The sequence below is a fragment of the Aotus nancymaae genome, unplaced genomic scaffold (genome assembly GCF_030222135.1).
Source record: "Aotus nancymaae isolate 86718 unplaced genomic scaffold, 86718_ANA_hifiasm-v0.15.2.pri h1tg000079l, whole genome shotgun sequence".
NCBI lineage: Eukaryota > Metazoa > Chordata > Mammalia > Primates > Aotidae > Aotus > Aotus nancymaae.
This window is the reverse complement of record NW_026988494.1, coordinates 19,742,390-19,763,884: the sequence shown is the minus strand read 5'-3', so window position 1 is coordinate 19,763,884 and position 21,495 is coordinate 19,742,390. Positions and strand designations below refer to the sequence as shown.

At 54.3% G+C, this 21,495-nt stretch overlaps 1 protein-coding gene across 37 annotated transcripts in view; it reads right to left on the bottom strand.

Annotated features, from left to right (window-relative positions):
- The window catches only part of GFRA2 (GDNF family receptor alpha 2), a 410,970-nt gene that overhangs the window by 73,812 nt on the left and 315,663 nt on the right, over positions 1-21,495 (bottom strand). For 35 of the 37 annotated variants that reach the window (XM_064368864.1, XM_064368853.1, XM_064368852.1 and 32 more), the window contains 2 exons: positions 18,103-18,417; positions 10,330-10,413 (listed from right to left, as the gene is read on the bottom strand). The exons of 1 other annotated variant lie outside the window; for it this stretch is intronic. In XM_064368864.1, coding sequence (XP_064224934.1) covers positions 10,330-10,413; positions 18,103-18,417 — 399 coding nt within the window. The remainder of the gene's footprint in view (positions 1-10,329; positions 10,414-18,102; positions 18,418-21,495) is intronic. One more of the 37 variants, XM_064368886.1, reaches the window with a different exon arrangement.

The window sequence follows — 21,495 nt, the reverse complement described above, 5'->3', positions numbered from 1 at the left end:
ATACCACACACCCAACACCCCATAAACTACCTCACACACACCTATACACACACCACACACACACCACCCCACACATACATTACCCTCACACACCTACACATACACCATACAACACCCCATACACTACCCCATAAACACGTACATTCACACCTACACACACCACACACAACATACACACTACCCCATACACACCTACCCACACACAACACCCCATACACTACCCCTTCATACCTACACACACATACATACACACAACACTCCATACATTATCCCATACACACATACACACACACCTACGCACATGCCAAACACACTATACTATACCCAACACACTACTACATACATACCTATACACACAACATACAGCACCCCATACGCTACCCCATATGCACCTACACACATGCCACACACAAGCACCCCATACACTACCTCACACACAGCTAGGTGCACACACCACCTACCTATGCATACACCACTCCACACACACCTACATACACACCATATATACACCACACCACACATACCACCCCACACATACACCATCCTACACACACCACATACACATCCCATACACTACCCCATATACATCGGCACCCTATACAGTTACACATACCACACACACAACACTGCATACACTACCCCGTACACACCTACACACATCACACACACCTATAACACTAGACCCCACACATACACCACTCAACACACACCTACATACACACCATACACACAACACCCCATACACCACTTCACACACACCTACACATACCACCCCACACCTACATGTGTACACATGCATACCACACAAACAGCCCATACACTACCCCATACACACCTACAAACACATCTACACACCACACAACACTCTTAACACTAGTTCATGCACACCACCACACACATAGCTACAGATATCATACAAACACCACACACAACACCCATACATTACCCTATACACACCAACACACACACCTACACATACACAACCACATACACCACCCCACACACACCTACATACACCTACACACACACCACCCCACACATACACCACCCCACACACACCTACATACACCTACACACACACCACCCCACACATACACCACCCCACACACACCTATGTACATATCATACACACCACACCCAACACCCTATACACTACCTCACACCCACACACACACCTACACGCATACTATACATCACACACCACATACACAACAGCCCATACACACCACACCACACACTTCACACACACCATCCTATACATACACCACACAACACACACCTATATACACAGACACCACACACGACAAGCCATACACTACCTCATAAACACCTACACAACACACTTCCCCACATATATACCACACACATATATGCAACACAACATACACAATACCCCATACACTACCTCATACACACCTACACACACACCACCTCACACACACCTACACACACAGCACACACACACCCCATAACACTACCTCATAAAGACCTACACTACACAGGACCCCACACACTACACACATCCACACACATGACACCCCATACACCAAGTCATACACCCTACACAACACACCACCCCACACATACACACACAACACCCCATACACTACCTTACACACACCTACACACACAGCACCAAATACACACACCCCATATTACTTCACACCCCTACACACACAAACCACCCCCCCACACAGCACTATACACAAACACTTCATGCACATTACACATATGCACACCCCATCCCACACACATCACACACACCAGTACACATACATCATCCCACATCCACACACACGCTAATGCATACCTACACACACAAACACCTACACACACTCCACCACTGACACACACATACTACATACCACACACAACCTACATACACCAACACATACATTACACACACACTGCCATGCACAATACCACCATACACACGTCACAGACACCCCATATACTACCTCACACACCCCGCACACACCACCACATACATCACACACACCACCATACACACACATCACGTATACACACATCAGCACACAATCACCGCCTACACATATCCACCATACTCACACACACATCACATACACAAACATCACTGCCTATACATATCTAGTATCTCTACACACACCCCACCTCTCTCTCTCACACACACACCCCATCATATGCCATGCATATTTACACTCTCCACACACCAGACACACACCCTCGTACGATGACCTTTCTCCCGGCTGTTCCTCGCCGAGCACAGCATGGGGTTACAGGAGCATGCAGACATGGGTGGGAAGGAATGCCCAGGGCAGGTGCTCACATCCTGTTTTCTGAGCCGGAGCGAGTGCAGTTGATGGCTAAGCCAGGGCGTGCTCAAGGAGCACAGACCCCCCCCCATAGCCATCTCAGGAGCAGCACCGAGCAGGGGCCTCCGGCCAAGAGCCGCCCTGCACCCCAGCCGCTGGTGGAGCCTGCCCCACTGTCCCACACACCAAGGGAGAAGCAGGCAGGTGGCTCCCTGGAAGACGTTATTTGAAGCGTACCAAAAAATGCCTTCATCCAAAAAAGCTCATTTCAACCCCAGCACCTGAAATACTACCATGAAAGAGGCTTTGGTTGTTGGCAGTGGGGGACATTAACTTCTGTTCCCTCCTGGCCTTTTTCATAGCAATTTCTTCCTTGGACACAAAGGCAACCAAAGATGAAGTCACCAACACCCTGCTCACACCTTAGTGCCAGCAAATCCTTCTACCCACTCACAAGAGCCTGAGGTCACTGGCGTAGATGGAGAGAGCGAGCAGATGAAAACAGAAGAGGGAAAATGTCGATTCCTCCAGCTTTGGCACCCGCAAAAGGGAAGCTGCCTTCCTCCCGGCGGGCCCCAAGCACCCTGAGAGCCACTCGGTCACCTGTCCCCACTGCCTGACAGCCCACCTCTCCCTGTCCCCACAGCCCCCGCTCTCCCAAACCCACACCCACTCCTCGGCCATCAGACAAATTCTTCCTGAAAGGGGAGGTGTCAGAGGTGACAGAGCTGCAGCTGAAGCCCAATTTTCGTTGACACTCAGAGTCTCTGACAGCTGTTAGAAGAAGAATGTGATTTTGAAATTTAAATAACACACTCTGCATTCGGCTCAGGGAGACAACCTGAGGATAAGCAGTTTATCGCCTGAGCCACCGTGAAGGGGGCAGGGAGAGCCGCTGCTGTTCTTCGGGTTCTTCCCTGCCCTCGGCCCCCTGTGCCCCACCTCATCACAGGGCAGCCTCAGAATGGGGGCTCTGAGAGGCACCAGCCTGACCTGCTGAAACATTAAAGCCTCACCCTCTATTTGTCTGCTCAGCAGCCCAAGGCCTGCACAAAGCCTGGGTCTCCTGCCTCTGGGCCTGGGGCGCACAGAGTGGGGAGACCTGGGGAAGGCGGGGGGCTTCCCTAGAAACCCAGCCAAGCGAAGCCAGGCCCAATCCTCCCCCAGCCCTCACCAGGGCCACAGGGGTATCTTCTTGGGGACTGACTTTTTAGCCGGAGGAAAAGTCTCTCCCCACACAAAAGGCAGCCCAGCCCCTCCCTAGGGACCCAGGCTCCCTCCTCGGCAGTCATCCTGAGCTCTGTCATGGAGAAGTCCTGGGCTGGAGCACCCCAGAGAGGCCACTGTCCTGTCCTGTCTGCCACAAGGATCCCTGTTCACTGTCCCCTGACCCCCAGGCTCAAGACATTTTGGGGTTCCTTCATCACCCCAGGCTCGGCCAGGCCTCCCAGCCAGGATGTCACCAGGGACACCCTTCCCACATCCCACTTTCTCCTCTTCGAAGACTTCCCTGATTTCCCCAGGCATTGGTGGTTGCTGCCTCCCCTGAACTCTCGGGGCAGCACTTGGTCTACACTGCTACTGAAAACAAGCCACTTAGGTAGTGCCTAAGTGAGTATCTGCTTGCTGCATCACACAGTGAGGACACGGTTCTGATTCTCTTACAGCAGTGGCTGACTGTCTCTGGAACACACGGAGCACTCAGTATTTACTGAACAAAACATGTTCTTCCGAGGTCTGGCCCCAGCCCTGCCCCAGTCCCGCCCCTGCCCTGCCCCTTCCATAAGTGATTCCTGCACACCCTGGCCAGGACCCGCCCCTTCTCAATGCCCCAGATACTCCTGAGATGTCACACACACGTGACACCTCACAATTGCATAGCACCTCCCGCAAAGCCACCAGCTCCTTCTAGTCTGCAGATGGCGATACCCATCGCCAGCACCTAGGGTGCTCCTGTGCCCAGCATGCTGTGTGCCAGTGCTTGCAGGCAGCTGGACTGCTCCATCTTACAGAGAAGAAACATGAGGTTCCGGATGTCCAGTAACCCTGAAGTCTCACAGTAGGGTAAGGCCAGGATTCCGAACAAGGACTAGCCGGCCTCAAAGCCCACATTCCAGCCATGATGCCAGGATTCTCAGGATCCTTTGTATCCTCTACACATATTAGATACAAAACACAGAGTCACACACGCAGAGGATGCAGAGGGCGATGGCTGCACAGGACACAGAGACCAGCACGCACAATCACACACATGCCCCCAACATGTGGCAGTGAGCACCATGATAAAGCACAAGCTGCTATGGCACCAGGGGGTGGTGGCGGTCACCTCTCAGGGGCCGTATGCAAGCCTTCTTGGCAAGGGGTAGCATTTGAGTGCAGTTTCCTGCTCTTCTGAGCCTCCCCACAAGAAAGGCCACTGGAGCATCCAACAAGAACACCCCTGGCCCTCTCCAGGCTCCAACCAAGCAAGGTGGCCCACCCTAGACGCGTGCCGGCCAACCATGGTAGCACTGCCATCTCTTCTTCCTCCAGTCCTCAAAGGCCACTGAGCTCAGGCTTCTCACCAGCCTCTATCTGTCCCTGTCACAGCACAGCACACGATGGCCATCCCCACCCAAGACTCCCTCTGAGCCTCAGGGACCCACTGCTCTCTGGAAATCACCTGATCACCTCTACTCCAGTCACCATCAAGCACTGTCCCAGTATGGAAGGTAGCCTCACATCAGCAAAGGCACACACAGTTTCTAGAATGCCGGGTGCTAGGCTGGCCCAGCCACACCCTGCCATCAGACCTTGGAGATATCAGTCTGTACTAATGTTTTAAAAGTTAACATAGCTTAGTGCAGCATGCCAGGCTCAGGCCAAGCACTTACCTGCACTATCTCATTTAGTCCTTAGAAAAATCCTCAGAGGTGAGTATTGCCATTGGCCTCAGGCTGGGCAAGAGGACACTGGCAGCTTTTTAATCCCAAAGCTCTAGTGCGGGATCTTGGGCTACTCACCACAACACTTCGCAACCAGCGTGCCACACACAGGTGGGGGATGCATGTGCCCAGATATTGACAAAGCAGGAGGCTCGCGATGGCCTGAGCACTAAGCTTGTCTGCTCACCTTGCCAATATGGGCTTCGAGGAGGCGCGCTGCCCTCAGGCACACACTGGGCAGAGGCACGACCAGGATTGGAATCCCATCAACATGTGTGCCTTCCCTCTGTGACTGCGTCCCCTTCCGTCAGGTGAAGGGGTGGGCTTCCATGATATCTAAGTTCCCTTCCAGCCTCAGAAAGGAAAAAAGGTGTATCCATAAATATGCCCCTTGCCAAAGCCTCTGGCCACACTTGCACGACGTGACCAGACCCTGGAGACCCTTCCCTTCACTCAGAACGCAGACACAGTGCCTGATGACACCAAGGCCATCTGCCTGCCACTTCTCCCCGTCTTTAGGCATGGCCCCAGTGCCAGAGAGGACCGCCTCTGCCCGACCCGCCCAGTCCTTTTCATCACCACTTTGATGTCCACCCACTTGTCCCTGGCTCCACAGGTCCACACCCCTGCTGGCTCCACACCACCCTTCCAGGTCCTCCTTCCCTCCGCAATCTCTCTCTTCCTGAAAGATCTCTTCTTTCAGCTGGGCGCGGTGGCTCACACCTGTGATCCCAGCACTTTGGGAGGCCAAGGCGAGTGGATCACCTGAGGTTGGGAGTTCAAGACCAGTCTGGCCAACATGGAGAAATCCCATCTCTACTAAAAAGTACATCCACATGTATTTTGGGGCGTGGTGGCACATGCCTGTAATCCCAGCTACTCAGGAGGCTGAGGCAAGAGAATCACTTGAACCGGGAGGTCGAGGTTGCAGTGAGCCAAGATCGCGCCATTGCACTCCAGCCTGGGCAACAAAACTCCGTCTCAAAAAAAAAAAAAATCTCTTCTTTCTTCTCCACCTTGTTCTACCCTCTCCTACCTCCCAGGTGAAACCAGCTGGGATTCAGCATTCATAGGATCATGGAGCATGGGGATGAGAAGGACATTCAACTTCAGCCCCTCAACCCCTGCATCCACCTAAACCTCCTGCCTCCACCAAGCACCCCAGGGAGGCAGAGGATGACCGACTGTGTCAAGCTTGGCTCCGGTCCTGATGCGCCATGGGTACTCTGCCAATATCCATTCCCACCGAAGCCTCTTAGGACGTCACATGCCCATCTTACACACGTAGGCCCCACAGCTCAAAAAGGCCACAGCGAGGCCCAAGATCAGTCACCCCTAAAAAGCCGAGGGACAGTCCTGGGATTCGAACCCAGGACTGTCTAGCTCAAGGCCCGCGCTCTTCCAGGCACCTCCCTAAATAATGTCTCACGCTTTAAAGGGCAGTTTGAATTGCTAGAAACAGGACAAAACTCACTTCTTCTCCATGAAATCTCTCTTCCCACACAGAAGGGGAGGGCAGGACATGCAGACGCGTCCAACATCACTATCGCTGTGGTTCAGGACGCAGCCACACTGCTCCCCACCTGGCCCTGGACTGAGGACTCGCTGACCCACTGCTGACCCCAGGGTCTGTCAGGCAGCACTGGGCAGAGAGGCAGGAAGAAACTGCCCTTCCCCAGGGCTTCTGGACATCAGAGGGTGTTGCAGGAATCCTGGTAGCTTTCTTTGCAACAGAATCCCAGTGAGACTTTCCGAGAACCCCAACCAAGAAAGAGATGAAGAAGAATACACGTTCCAGGAGGCCCCATAACAGGGCCCTGAATTCTCAGACAGGTGCTGGTAAACAGATAGTAGCCACGGAGTCCTGAAGACACTGGAACACCCTCCCCAGTGCTCCAGCTGCAGATGAGTACAGCCCAGAGGTGGCCGCCAAGACTCCATGCCTCCTTCCCTACCCACAGCCTTTCCACACGAGCAGTGGACAGGTAGCATGCAGCAGCAGACAGGAGGGGGTGGGGAGGGGCTTCCCACCAGAATTCGTGCAATCCTACTGGGTGGCAGCCTTTTAATCCCAAAGCTCTAGTGTGGGATCTTGGGCTATTCACCACAAGACTTTGCAGTCAGTGTGCCACACACAGGTGGGGGATACATGTGCCTGGATATTGACAAGCAGGAGGCTCGCGATGGTCTGAGCGCTAAGCTGGGCTGCTCACCCTGCCACATCACCGTTTTCTGTGTGCCTTGATGAGACAAAGATTGGGCAGCACTGCTCCAAGCCCATGTCCTCGTTGTTCAGACACAAGATCTAGAGCATGAAATGAACCTGCCCAAGGCCCTACAGGTGATCTGTGGTGGGGACTGCACGGGAACTACCTCCCGGCTCCCGTTTTCACCTTCTTTATGCTGAGATCCTCACCATGGACAGCTTGGTTTCTTTTTGTTGTTGTTGTCTTGGGAGAGTTTTTTGAGACAGGGTCTCACTGTGTCACCCAGGCTGGGGTGCAGTCGTGTGATCATGGCTCATTACAGCCTTGAACTCCTGGGCACAAGCAATCCTCCCACCTCAGTCTCCAAAAGTGCTGAAATGTGCAGGCATGAGCCACTGTACCCAGCCCCAGCTTGGTTTCTTGGTAGCAAGGCCAGGGCCTCCCCACTCAACCATGTGCCCCAGTCTCCCCAGACAGAGCTGCCTGCTCACCTAACCCTAAAGCTTCTCTAGGTAGAGCAGAGTCAACAGGGGCAATGAGGAGGGACCGGCACAGTCCCCAAGGCCCAGCCCTCATGGCGGGAAGCGGTCCCTGGAGAACAGAAACTGAGTTGCATGGGGCCCAGTTATCTCTGTGCAGCAGGTAAAAGGGGGCTGATTCAGTGAGCTGCAGACCTAGTAATTTCCTCATTTGTCTTGTCAACATCCTGTCCCACAGAGTGTCAAGTCCATTATGTAAAGATTTTCTGCCAGGAAGATACTTAAGTGTGAGTCCAGGAAACAGCAGGGGCTTGGGCTAAGGTGAGGATCTCTGCACTTCAACATCCAGGAGCAAGTCAAAGCTGTTTATTACTGGAGGGAAGCCCAGTGTCACCTTCCACACAGTAGTAATCTGCCAGTACCTGAGCGTCACACAGAGGAGGACATGGGTACATCTGAGGGCCACCAGGGCATGCTCACCATAGCAACCACAGGCCAACGGCATTCTCAACCTGCTTGAGCCCCAGAGCACTGTCTCAGAAGGAATGGTCCAAAGTGGATTTCTATGCAAAACCCATCAGGAAATGTGAGAATCAGAATGCCTGTGCAGGAAGGACTCAGACAGCCCCATCCAGTCCAGCCCTTGGGCAGGACTTACCATAGAGCCGCCATGGTGTCCACAGGCAGGGCCAGCCTGGGAGCTGCTCTGAGCCCAGAGCCTCTGCGATGACTCCACTGGGGGCTATGATGCTGAGTGCCCAGAGTAAGGTGCTCAACACAGCTGCCTTTGAGGTCACCACTCCATTCACCACTGCCCTAACCACTGCCGGCACCCAAGGCCATGCCCAGCCAGCCACCCCATGGCCAGTGCCTCCCTTCCTGGGCATCCAAGATTGCTCCCACCAGGGACACGTGTATCATCATCCCCGTTTCAATCTCCTAGAGTGTGCTTTGTCCACGGGAGGGAAGGATGTCATTGCAAGGGAGCAAAAGCTGGTTCTTGGGTGGGCAAAAAAAAAAAAGAAGAAAAAGGAGATCCTGCAACGGTTTATGCCCTCCAAAACTCAAACCTTCAAGACAAAATTTTATTCCTTGGTATTTAATTTCTCTAGTTAGGAAGAATTATTTTTTCTCCTTGGAAAACAATAATGAAAAAAGAGAATGGTGGAAAAACATGGCCCTAGAGAGCTCTTGATTTGAAAGGGCTTCGGGTCTCACTGGAAATGCTTTCAGCTCACAGCTTACAGCAGTGCCTCTCAGCTTGCAGTGACTGTGCCCCCCAGGGGACATCTGGCCCTGTCTGGAGACATCTTTGTTGTCACAGCTTGCAAGAGCGCTGCTGGCATCCAGTGGGGCCAGGGACGTTGCTGACCATCCTCAGACTCACGGGATGGCTCCTCCCACAAGAAAGAATTACCCAGGCCAAAATGTCAGCAGTGCTGCTGCTGCAAACCCTGCTTTGGAGCCACAGAAACTCCAGAAGATTTCAAAGACTACTACAAAACTATCAACCAGATTTCTGTGCTCAAGATCCCTGAGAACAAGCCCGACCCTGGCCACCCCATGGAGCATCTGTTTCCACCAGTCCCCTAGATGAGCTCACCCCCAACCTCCACAGAGCACTCCCAAGACTGGAATCCCTCCCCAGCACCCAGGCAGGGTGCGCTGCCCTGGGCCCAGGGACTCCCAGATGTCAGAGAGAACAAAGCCAAGAAGAAAGACCCCCCAGAGCTCACCTGGCTCCGACATGTGGAGCCTAGTAGACAAAGCTAGAGCCCAATTCAGACCATCTCACTCTCCAGGGTGGACGGCAGAGGGGGTGGCCTGACCACAGTGGCTCCTGCAGACACCTCCCTTCATGTAGTTCAAGAAGCAGAGCCCTCAAGAGAGAGGGAAAACCCAGGGAAGAACAGATAGTCGTAGGACCAATAATACCAAGCCAGAGCTCATGCTGACCCATGCGGCGTACTGAGCACTTTACCACCCACCGACCCGCTTAGACCTCATGGCAATCCAGTGAGGTAGGTACAGTACTCTCCTATCACAACTGAGGAAACTGAGGTCCAGAGAGGTTAAGCAATGAGACCAAGTGGAAGAGCTCCAAAGAGAAGAGCCAGGGAAAGGGAAGAGGGAACAAGGGTCAGATAGGAGGGTGACACCAGGTTCCAGATTCAAGTCCTACTCCATGATGGCCACCCGACCAGGCAATTTCCATCAAAGCTTTGCTCCATATAAGCAGCCAGGGAGGTGACCATTGGGTTCCTTACAGAGGATTAACTGAGGCTCAGAACCATTAAGGGACGAGCTGATGGGGAGCAGGGCCATCATCGGAAGCCAGGACACGTCAGTCCAAGCCCAGAGCTCCATCTGCCATGCCACAGGAACGAGAGGAGAACTGGTCAAGTCCCAGCGAGAGCTCACTTACCTGAGAATATTGAAGCAAGTCTGAAGATGTCGGAGAGGCGGGAGGTCACTGGCTCGTAGGGGGAGGCTTCGTAAAACTCCTCACCTGTAAGAGAGAACTGGCATCAGACACAGGCTCCTCCAGTCCAGAGCGCTGCCAGCACTTAGCAACTCTGCCCAAGGAAAGCTCTCTACCAGGGCTTGTGCCACCCAGGGGATAAGAGACAGGGTGCCCTTCCCACAGTGAAGAGCACAGGACCAGGGCACGTTAGGAATGAAAGGTTTAGCATTTCATCCGGGCAGGTCTGTCTCCCCACCTAGAGGAGAAGCTCCCTGACAGCAGCCCAGAACTACCTGACGCTTCTCTCTCGTGACCACCCTGCATGGCCACCCCACTTGGAAGGACTTCCAGGTGTGTCTGGGGGAAGTGGAGCAATGCTGACCCATGTAAGGCCATGTATCAATCGCAGGATTTGAAGCCAAAGGGCTCTCCACAATCATTCCCATTTCACAAGAGAGGCTCTGAGGTGGCCCAGAGAGGTGAAGAAACCTGCCTGAGATCACATGGCTACTCCTAGAAGGGCCAGAGCTAGACGCTGGTGTTCTGGCCCTCCCACCAGCATCCTTTCCCGTCACCCCACGCCAGCTCTACCGAGGTCACCGACGAGGACAGAATTTCCTCTTTGTCTCCCATCATGTTGCCAGGAAAATCTTGCCGAGGGGCTGAAGGTCTGCTCAGTGGGTGGCCTGATCCCCAGCTTCCATCTGCATGGTCCCTCTGCTGCAGAGCCCCCTGTCCTCCCTGCCCACCACCTGCAGGCTCCTTGGACCTTTCCTCGAGGCTTTGGGGTGCCTTGGGGGCTCAGGAATGGGAAAGCAAGTGAGTGACAGGAGATGGATGGCCCAGGGCTGCCCTGAAGACCCTACCACCATGTCAGGAATCCCACCTTCCTCTGCTAAGACTTCAGCAGGAAAGGAAATAGCCTCTGGAGACGTTATCAGTGAGGGAAAATTGATGGTTCATCAATCATCCTGCGTGTGTGTGTGTTTGTAATGAGAAGCAGGGCACGGGTGATGACCCACAGCCTCACACACTCATTTCCCATCCAGGCAGGGCTGGGTGCCCAGGCAGGCACCCTCTGCCTAAGGGGGAGCACAGTGGGGCAGCCTCTTCAGGGTCACCTGCAGCAAGGTATCATGCATCTGGAAGAGGGGCTTTGCAATCCCCTGCACGTGTCACCCAGAGGCTGGAACTGGAGACTCAACTAGCCCCCTGCAGACTCACTGAGCAAGGAGGCTGCCAGTTATTCCCGGCAGACCCCCAGGAAAGGGGACAGCTCAAGAGAACAGGAAAGGGGTGCATTGCCTCCATGAGGAATAGCCTCCACCTTTCAATCGCCTCCTAAGAGTATCCCTCATGCCCTGCAATACCCAGGACACACAGCAGGTGCCCAGCTGGAATCTGCCAACAGCCTAATCCAAACAAGACTCTGTCTCAAAAAAAAAAAAAAAAAAAGTCGCACTCTGTCACCCAGGCTGGAGTGCAGTGGCACGATCCTGGCTCACTGCAACTTCCACCTCCCAGGTTCAAGCGATCCTCCCACCTCAGCCTTCTAAGTAGCTGGAATTACAGGTGCATGCCCGGCTAACTTTTGTATTTTTAATAGAAACAGGGTTTCACCATGTTGGCCAGGCTGGTCTCAAACTCCTGACCTCAAGCAATCCATGCACCTCAGCCTCCCAAAGTGCTGGGATTACAGGTGTGAGCCACTGAGCCCAGCTGAGATGGGTTCTTCATGGCCTGTATCTGATCCCATCTTCTCCGTGGGGCCTTTGGGCCCCTCACCAGCCTAGATGATCTCAGCGGCCTCCACTCCACCCACTGCCACTTCACTAATGACTCTCTCAAGAGACTCCTTGAGGTGGGGTTACCAGCCATTGCTATTTATTGAGGCCAAACAATATAGGAACTTAGGAAATCACTTTTATAATAAAAAAAATGTTATATTGCATTTTTTTGGTGCCAGCACTAAAGTGCTTTAGATATAGCTCATTTCATCCTCTTAACCACTCTATAAGGTAGGCACGATTTTTCTCCCAGTTTGACTGATAAGGAGGAACAAGGGGCACAGAGTCGTTAAGTAACTTGACCAAGGTCACACAGCTAACAAGCAACAGAGCCAGGCTTCACACCCAGGCAGTGGCTCCAAAGCCCAAGTGCTTCACTGCTGTGGATATTGTCTCCCAAAATGCACAGTGTTACTGGAACAAAATCATTCCTGCATAAACACTGCTGCTTCCCTTTTCCCAAGATCAGTCTTTTGCCTGCCAGACAGTCCCCCATGGGAAGTGGGGGTGGAGGGGACCTGTCCTTCTCTAGACTTCACCTAGCGCAGTCACAGGCCTAGGTATAGCTAGGCCAGTATGATTGACTAATGGGGTGGCGGTGGAGGTGGGGGGGGCACAGCCTCTTCCGGAACTGGTTTGGAGGGCTTAGCCTCTTTAAGTCAACTCGTGTAGCCTATTCCTGCCGCAGAATTCACCAGTGAGAACTCCCGAGGCCTGAGCCACTGAAACCAGAGCCAGAATGTCAGGTTCTGAGAGCAGAAGAAGCCTTTGCTCTTCACCTTGAAACCAAAGGCCCCTGAATTTCAGTGTCACCTTTGGGGGAGGCAAGAAACCTGGTCTCAAAGCCCCCATGCAGCCAACAATGACAGTCCCTGTGTAAACACTGGGGGAGGAAAATGGGCCCAGGCCGTGGGATCTCCCCTGAGGCAGTGAAAAGGGACCAGGATAAGGAGTTGGGGCCCTGGGACATACCCTGGGTCCTGCCATGAGCTTGCTATGTGCCCTGGGAGGCCATCTGACCCTTCTATGCCTCAGCTTCCCTGCCAGATGGTAGGGGTGAGCCCAAATGACCAGCAGATCCTTGGCAGTTCAGACTCTAGGAGCTCAGCAGCCACACCTTGCAGTCACATTCCTGCCCCAGCCCACTCTCCGTCCTCACCACTACCGCTCTTTACATAAGCTGTGCGCCTGGACTGCATACTGAGAGCTAAGTCCCAGGGAGCGGGAGAAGGTGGAGTAGAGCCCCATGATGAATCACACCTACCAGCAGGGGCCAAGGAGAGGCTGAGAATCAGAAGGAAAATCCAAGCCCACACACATCGCTCCTCTCAGTGATTCTTGCCCTCCCTGCAGCCCCAGGCCTGCGCTAGGTTATTACGTGTTATCAAGGAACAGCGAGGAGGGACTCGAAGCCTTCCTCAGAGAGACCACTCAACAGGCCACGGATGCTTAACTCTCAGGTAGACCCCGCCACTTACAAGACCACTGCCCAAAGGCCTCCTGGCTCCCCGTGGTCAGCCCTGGGCAGAAACTACTTCTGGGCTCCCAAGACCCAGGAGAAGGTGAAATTCCCCTAGGGAGAAAAGATGCAGTCTTCTGTCAGGAAAAGGTCTCCTGTCCTGTCTGCTGGCCAGCACAGGGAACACGGCTCCTACAGTGCCGTTACCTTCTGAGGCACACAGTAGGTGCTCAACAGACGGTTATTGAATAAATGAATGAATAAATCATCTCAAGACTTAGAACCAGGAGGGATGCAGTGGCTTATGCCTATAATCCCAACACTTTTGGAGGCCAAGGTGGGAGGACTGCTTGAAGTCAGAAGTTCAAGGACAGCCTGGGCAATATAGCAAGACCCCACCTCTACAAAAAAACAAGTTAACCAGGTGTGGTGGCACGTGCCTGTATTTCTAGCTTCTCCGGAGGCTGAGGCAGGAAGGTCACTTGAGCCCAGAAATTTGAGGCTGCAGTGAGCTATGATCTTGCCACTGCACTCCAGCCTGGGTGACAGAGTAAGACTTTGTCTCATTTAAAATAAACAAATAAATTTTAAAAGCTCAAGGTCAGGTGCAGTGGTTCACACCTATCATCCCAGCACTTTGGTAGGCCGAGACACAGTATCGCTTGAGATCCAGAGTTCAAGGTCAGCCTGGGCAACATAGTAAGACCTCAGCTCTACTTTAAAAAAATAAAGAAAGAAAAAGAAAAGAAAAAAAGCCAGGCATAGTAGCAGGCTCCAGTGGTCCCAGCTACATGGGAGGCTGAGATGGGAGAATCATCTGAGCCCAGGAGGTGGAGGCTGCAGTGAGCTGTGATCATGCCACTGCACTCTAGCCTAGGTGACAGTGAGACTCTGTCTCAAAAAATAAGATTTGGAACCGGAGACGCCATCTGCATCAGACACTCCCGGTCAAGGGGCCTTGGAAACCACGCAGCAGCATGCAGGTAAACACACACAGCATCATGCTTATTTCCCTGGGACCCCATCGGCACTGTCCTCCTGTGCCCTGACACAGTGATACGGAGGGAGCCCGTGAGATGGGAAGGGCTGTTGGTGCTAAAAGGCCCAGGTGCCCACCTGGCTGTTTTGGCTAACAGTTAGCTCCTCTGTCCCGTCCTCTCCTCTGTCCACTCCGCAGCCCACCCCAACCTGCTGCCTGGTCTCCCTTGGGTGGAAACTGAAGGCTGCCAGAAAGAAGACAAGAAACAAAACTACCCAGCTCAGGCATCGAGCGCTTTAATCCTTCTGCGCTCCCGAGTCCAGCCCCGGGTGAAGACAGCGCCTTATCTCCTGAAGAATAGAGTACAGTACCCTCAGGACCATATTCCTCCCTTGGCTCATGTTAGTTCTAGGAATCCAGGTTGCTAGGGAGAAGTGACCACCTGATTCACGAGGAACACTTTGCTATTAATGATGGTAGTAATTACATGCATTTCTTATTCCTATATTTAGAACACATTCGAGGCATCTCTGACTGGTCAGGGATCCCTCTCTATCCGGCTTCCACACCTGCAGCCATTTCCCCGCTCCCTCCCAGCACCAGAAGGGAGCATTCCTCCTCTGTTCTAAGGCTCAGCCCCTGCCCCACTTTGTACCCTGGACCCAGCCACTCCCCTTCCCAAGGGCACCATTCCACAGACGACCATCTTCTTCATGGCAACGTCGCCATCACTACTGTCTGAACCCAGATTTTAAACTGCTCGATCCTCTCCCATCTTTTTTTTAAAGCATCCTTTGTTCTCTCCTCTTCACACCAAAATTCTGGAAAGAGTCATCTGCATTCAGCGCTCCCAATCCCCTATTCCTGTTCGCTCCCTAACCAGGCTCCTGCCTCCAGCACAAGGGCCCAGGGAAAAGGTCTCCTGGCCCCTACAATGGCCGGCATGGGGAGCGTGGCTCCTCCAGTGTGTAAGACTAGCCTAATTCTTCTTAGGCTCCCATCTTCTGCCCAGTTGCCCAAGACAGGAAACTGGGTGCCCTCCTTGACTCCTCTCTCCCCTCACCTTCTCCTCTCCGGTCAGTCACCAAGACCTGTGGATTCTCCCCTCTGAGACACACCGTAGGTGCCTAAGAAGCTAAGAGCCTCAGCCCAAGGACAGCAGGAACCCTTCAGGCCTCCTGCTTACCCTAAGGTAACTGACCCTGTTGAGGGTCCTCTCTTCTGGAATGAGCCGCGCCTTGTTTTCCTGCTGCTCTTCCCAGCTCTCCTCAGCTCCTTCCCAGTTCCCTGCAGGCTCCCTTCACATCCTTAAATGCTGCGGTCCCCAGGTCTGTTGCCGCCCTCCTCTCATTGTGATCATGCCCGCCCACCGCGCCCTGGTTTCCACCTGCAGGCTGATGTCCATTCCTCAGTCTCCCTCCAGACCCACTTCCTCCCTGAACTCCAGACCTGCACGTCTGCAGGGTGTGGTCAATGAGAGGCATGGGCCCCAAAACAAATTCCCCATAACCCTGCCCTCCCTTCTCCACTCAAAGACTGGCCTGATTTGGCCGGGCGCAGTGGCTGACGCCTGTAATTCTAGCACTTTGGGAGGGCAAAGCGGGAGGATCACGAGTCCAGGAGATCGAGACTATCCAGGCCAACATGGTGAAACCCTGTCTCTAGTAAAAATACAAAAATTAGCTGGGCATGTGGTGTATGCCTGTAGTTGCAGGTACTCGGGAGGCTGAGGCAGGAGAATGGCTTAAACCCAGGAGTTGAAGGTTACAGTGAGCTGAGATGGCACCACTGCACTCCAGGCTGGCAACAGAACAAGATTCCATCTCAAAAAAAAAAAGACTGGCTTGATTCTTCTGAGGCCTCTGTCACCTGCCCAGTTGCCCAAGTCAGGACACTGAGTGCCCTCCTTGACTCCTCTCTCCCCTCACCTTCTCCTCTCAAGTTAGTCACTAAGACCTGCGGATTCTCCCTTCTAATTAGCTTGCCAGGGGCAGTGGCTCACACCGGTAAGCCCAGAACTTTGGGAAGCCAAGGTGGGAGTACCACTTGAGCCCAGTAGTTTGAGATCAGCCTGGGCAACATAGTGAGACCCCAATAAAAATAATAAATACATAAATAAATAGCTCTCAGCCCCATTTCTCCGTCCTTGCCACTGTCCCGGTTCTGCCACGACAGTTCCTGGCCCGTATCGCAGCAGCAGCTTCTCAACAGTCCTCTAATCTACTCTCTCCACCGGGACCACAGAAACATTTTGCTGAAGCACAGATCTGATTATCGTCCTGAAAACCCTTCAGGGATCCTTCCCTGTGCCCCTAATTCTCCTCCCCACTTCCACCACCACTCACCGCCCACCACCATTCTAAGCCACTTGTAGCTCTGTAAACAGGCTCCATTCTCACTCTGGGCTTTGCCATGCTGTTCCCTCCACCTCCCACACTCTTCCTGCCTCCCTTTATCTATGTTCCATTTTGTGAGTCTGACTCACTCTTCAGCCTCAGCTTGGAGCCTGCCTCTTCCAGGAAGACACTTTAGATTTTATAGCAAGGGCATGGAGGCCCCCTCCAAGCTGCTGCCATCAGACCTTGTGTCTTCCCTCTAAGCACTTCTGCCATCAAATGACAGAAGCCCCCTTCTTTATCTGCACCCCACCCAGACTTGGCTCCAGGAGGGCAGAGGCTGTACCAGCTTGCCCTCAACTGTTCCTACAACACCTAGAGTGTAGCAGACAGTAGGCTCTCAATAAATATGTGTTCAATTAATAAATGAACGTCTGGCCACAGTGGCCCACGTCCTAAATAGATGCAAATCCTCCACACCCAGGTCTGGAGGGGTAAGGGATGCCAGGGTGTGTTACTGGTGGAGGGACTTACAGGTTTGCCAAGGGTTGTGGAGCCTGCTGCCTGCACACTGCCCCAAGCCCTGTAGAAGGTGCCAGGCCAGCCATGGGGTCCAGAAGCCACGTGAAGGGCTGGCTTCTTGGCAGCAGGGAGGCAGGAGCCAGAAGGGCGGAGTGGAGGAAGCCAGCTCTGGGCTCAGCTGCGGGGCAGAGCAGCAGCAGTGGCAGCAGAACTGGCTGATTACCCAGCCTGCCCCTTCTCTCTCCTGGTTCTCACTGCTCCATCTGCCTGGTCACCTGTGGTTCACCTGGGACCACTTCACACTGTCCTTGCTTGAATCACGTGGTCTTGCTCCTCCCCAACCCCTGCCCACCTCCCCCACCCCATTCTGCTCCCCACTTTCTCCAGCCTGTGTTCTCCTCCACCACCTCCCTCTCTCCTCCTCCAGCTGTCACTTCTGCCTCCTCTTTGTCCCTCTTGGCCTTCTCCAACACTGCCACCCTCCTAGGTGGGACAGATACTTCTTCTGGGTTCTAGGTTCCCCTGGCAGGTGGACACAGAAGGCCAGTTTGCCCCATCACCAAGACCTCCCTCCTGAACCCCTGGCCCACCAGGCGTCCTCTCTGCCTGCACCACGCCCCCCTCCCCGGGGCCAGCCCCGCCCAGGCTTACCCTCGGTCAGCCCCAGGTGGATGCTCCAGTAGATCTGCAGGCACTGCAGCTCCTTCTTCATGCCCCGCTTGCAGCGGCAGTCGTAGAGCGGGCTCTCCTGCAAGACCTCCAGGGCTGCCTGGCACTCCTTGTTGGCCAGCATGGTGTTGCGGTCGCGGCCAGCCAGGCACTGCCGCAGCGTGCGGTAGCGGGAGCTGCAGTTGGATTCGGCGGCACACAGCTCATTGGCCCGGACGCAGTCCACTGGGGGGCGCCAGCCGTGGAGCTCGGGGCCCTGCAGGGAGGAAGGGCTGGCCAAAGAGCGGAGGGTCTCGTCTGGGTGGTGGGGAGGGAAGACAAGCATCAATGGCGGGCGCCACGATCTCCCACCCAAGATGCAGGCCTGGGGGCTTGGGCCCTGCTGGGAATGTCACACCCACTTCACACCAAAGCACACCAAGTCGACTCTGTGGGACAGCCCTCCTCACACCCACGGGAAAACTCAGGCGCCATCCTCCCCTGCTCTGGGAGCAAGCTTTCTCCGCTTCCACTCCATTCCTCCTCAGCATCGGCCTGGGCCTAGGAGCACAGCCCAATAAAGCTAGGAAGGTCCTCACTCAAGACCACAGTCCAAGATGTCAGGAGCCCAGAGAAGAATGTCACAGCCTCAGCAGAGAGCTGGGGGCCGCACGCTTGCAGGGTGCGGGGAGGAGCTCACTTTCACACCACCCAGGCCTCCTATAAGCCTCAACTCCAGCCAGAGGCCCATCCACAGCGCTGCACTAAGACTTGAAAGCACTGCAAAGTCATTCACTGGTCATAGCTTGTTAGGACCTTATAGACACCATGCCATAGAGTCTCTCCCCACCTCTTACCCTAGGGAAACTGAGGCCCAAAGAAGGATGATGACAACTCAAGGTCACACACAGAGGTGGGAGCACCCCCTCCAATTCCCAGTGCGCTCACTCTGAGTCTCACTCTGACTTTAAAACAAGACAGGGAGAGATGAGCCTAACTCTACCATCCAGGCGAGCCCAGGAGCTACCCCATCCCTCCTCACCCTCCACACCTTCCAGCCCAACTTCACACCAGACGGAGACCTAAACCCTCGCCTTCCACAAGACAAACCCCAGCCCCTCCAACAGAAAATGCTTTTGGCAACCCTGGGGGCATCCATGTCCCTGTCCCCCACACCGCGTCCCCTGCTCTTTCCTCCCCACTCTAGGTCTGCTAGTACCCAGCTGTATCTCGCTCTTCTCTTACTGACGGCCTCCCAAGAAGTCCGCTTCTCTGTCACCTTTTACTTCTTCTCTTTGAATGGCCTTGTTTTTTCTCTCTCCACTCCTTTCTCTCTTTTTACCTTTCTCTCCACCCTCCTCCGAAAATCCTTCCCCTCTACCTCTCTTATTTTGTTCTTCCTCCCAAAAGCCAAATAATTGCAAAAGGAAAAAGCTCCCCTCCTCAGACCCCAGCGTTGCAAATGGAGCCTTGCTCCTCCAGCAACGTGCAATCCCCCCCACAGCCCACCTTCCCCTCCGTGGCCCCCGTGGCCACACCTACTGTGCCTCAGGAGGGAGGGGACAGGGAGGAAGAGAGTTGAACGGCAGGGACAGGCTCCTCCGATCCTTTCAAAGCCAAGCTCCTAAAATGGTCTCCTGCAGATACGGACGTTGTCTTCCCAGCCTCTCTGTCCTCTGCTAAGCCCCCAACTCTAGATCTTGCCCCCAGGAAAAGCCTCACCATGGCCCAGAGCCATGACTGCCCTTTCCTGGACCCAGAGAGTGATGTGGGAGGCTTTCTCAACTCCATCTCGCCCCAGAACATAATAAAATCCTAGGCCAAAAGTCCCCTCCTCAGAATACCGCAGAATCCCCCCCAATCCCCACCCAGAACTGCCGCTCTCAGGCCTTCCCGGGGTAGGCCCTGCTCAGGGGGGGCGCTACTGCAGGGAGACAGCGACACCTAGAGGCAGGGCGCTGCACAGCGGGCCTTCCCTCCCCAGGGCCCCCAGGGAACAAGACTCCACTCCCGACGGGACCAGACAGGAGACCCATCCCCAGGAGACAACAGGGAAGAGCAGTAGGGGTGGGCCTGGGGTACAGAAGGCTTCTTCCAGGCCCAGAGCCAAAGACAGGCCCTTCTCTCACTGACCAGACCTCTGCCCCAGAACAGGAAGGCTAATGGAGGCAGCCAGGCTGAGACTAGACCAAACGAGAAATCCACGCGGAGTGTGAGGCTTCACCGGCTGGAGAGGTGTCCTCGACACAAGCTGAGGCAGCATCTTTCTTTCTCGGCTTCAGCAGATTCCTACCTCCCTGAGCAGGATCCGGGTACATCTGGGCTCCCCAAGAGCAGCTGAGTTGACACGGCCCCGGCCCCGCCTGTACCTGCAGCCCTCAGCCAAGAATCCTTCCTCTGGAAGAAGACAGCCCTGTGTCCTCCACTGACTTCACCTCGCCAACCCCCAGGCTAATCCCCTCCCTCCTCGATTGAACCCAAGGCTGCACTGTCATGGGCGGCCTGGGAATGGAACTTCCTGGCTTCCTTTGCCTTCTGTAGGCACAGAATTCACCACATGCCTAAAGGTCAGATTAGCCTAGGGGATTCAGGCCATGAGGACACTTACTTTGCTTGTCTTACAGGTGGGGCCTAGAACCCCACAGGATGATGCTTACACAATCTTAGGGAGGCTCCCATGCCAAAAGCAAGGGCTTCCCCCATTCTGCCGCCTGGCATGTGTGACCAGGCGAGGGACACACTCTGCAAAGGGCCAGGGCATCCATTCACCAAACCATCCTTGACTCTTCTAGTCCATTTCATGACCCCCAGAACCAATCAAGCCCATCCAGAGAAAAGAATCCCTGCAGCCTGCAGCCTTTAGCCAAAAATCTTAAGAGAGTGAAGGGTAGGGGGTGTCCTGGTGATATTTCCAAATCCTCAATTAGGAGAAAACTTCAATCCAGCAAGATGGGGAGTAGCTGCGAGAGACATGGGGGTGGAGGGGGTGGAGAAACGACACAGAGCTACAATTGCCCTCCTGCATCCAGCAGCCCACCAGAGCTAGAATGTGTGCTAGAAAGCCAGTTGGAAGAGGCCCCCTGGCCAGCCTGAGTCACTTTCCCCATCTCCCTCTCTCCCTGGGTCAGCAATGGAAGTCAAGATGCTGGGCGAGAAAAGTCTCTCTCTCCAGCACGGGTTATCCATCCCAGACCTCACTCAGAATCTCAGTAGGGGCATACCAAAGGCCCTTGCCCCCAGCTGAAATTGCCCACCAAGGCTCAAGTCCCAGAAAACCCTCCCCCTACCCTCTGCCCACCCACTCAGTGGAATTTCCACCCAACTCCCTGCCAGGAAAAGGGGCCCAGGGCTGAATTTTCCTAAACACCAACCCATCCCTCTTTTCCACTGGCCTAA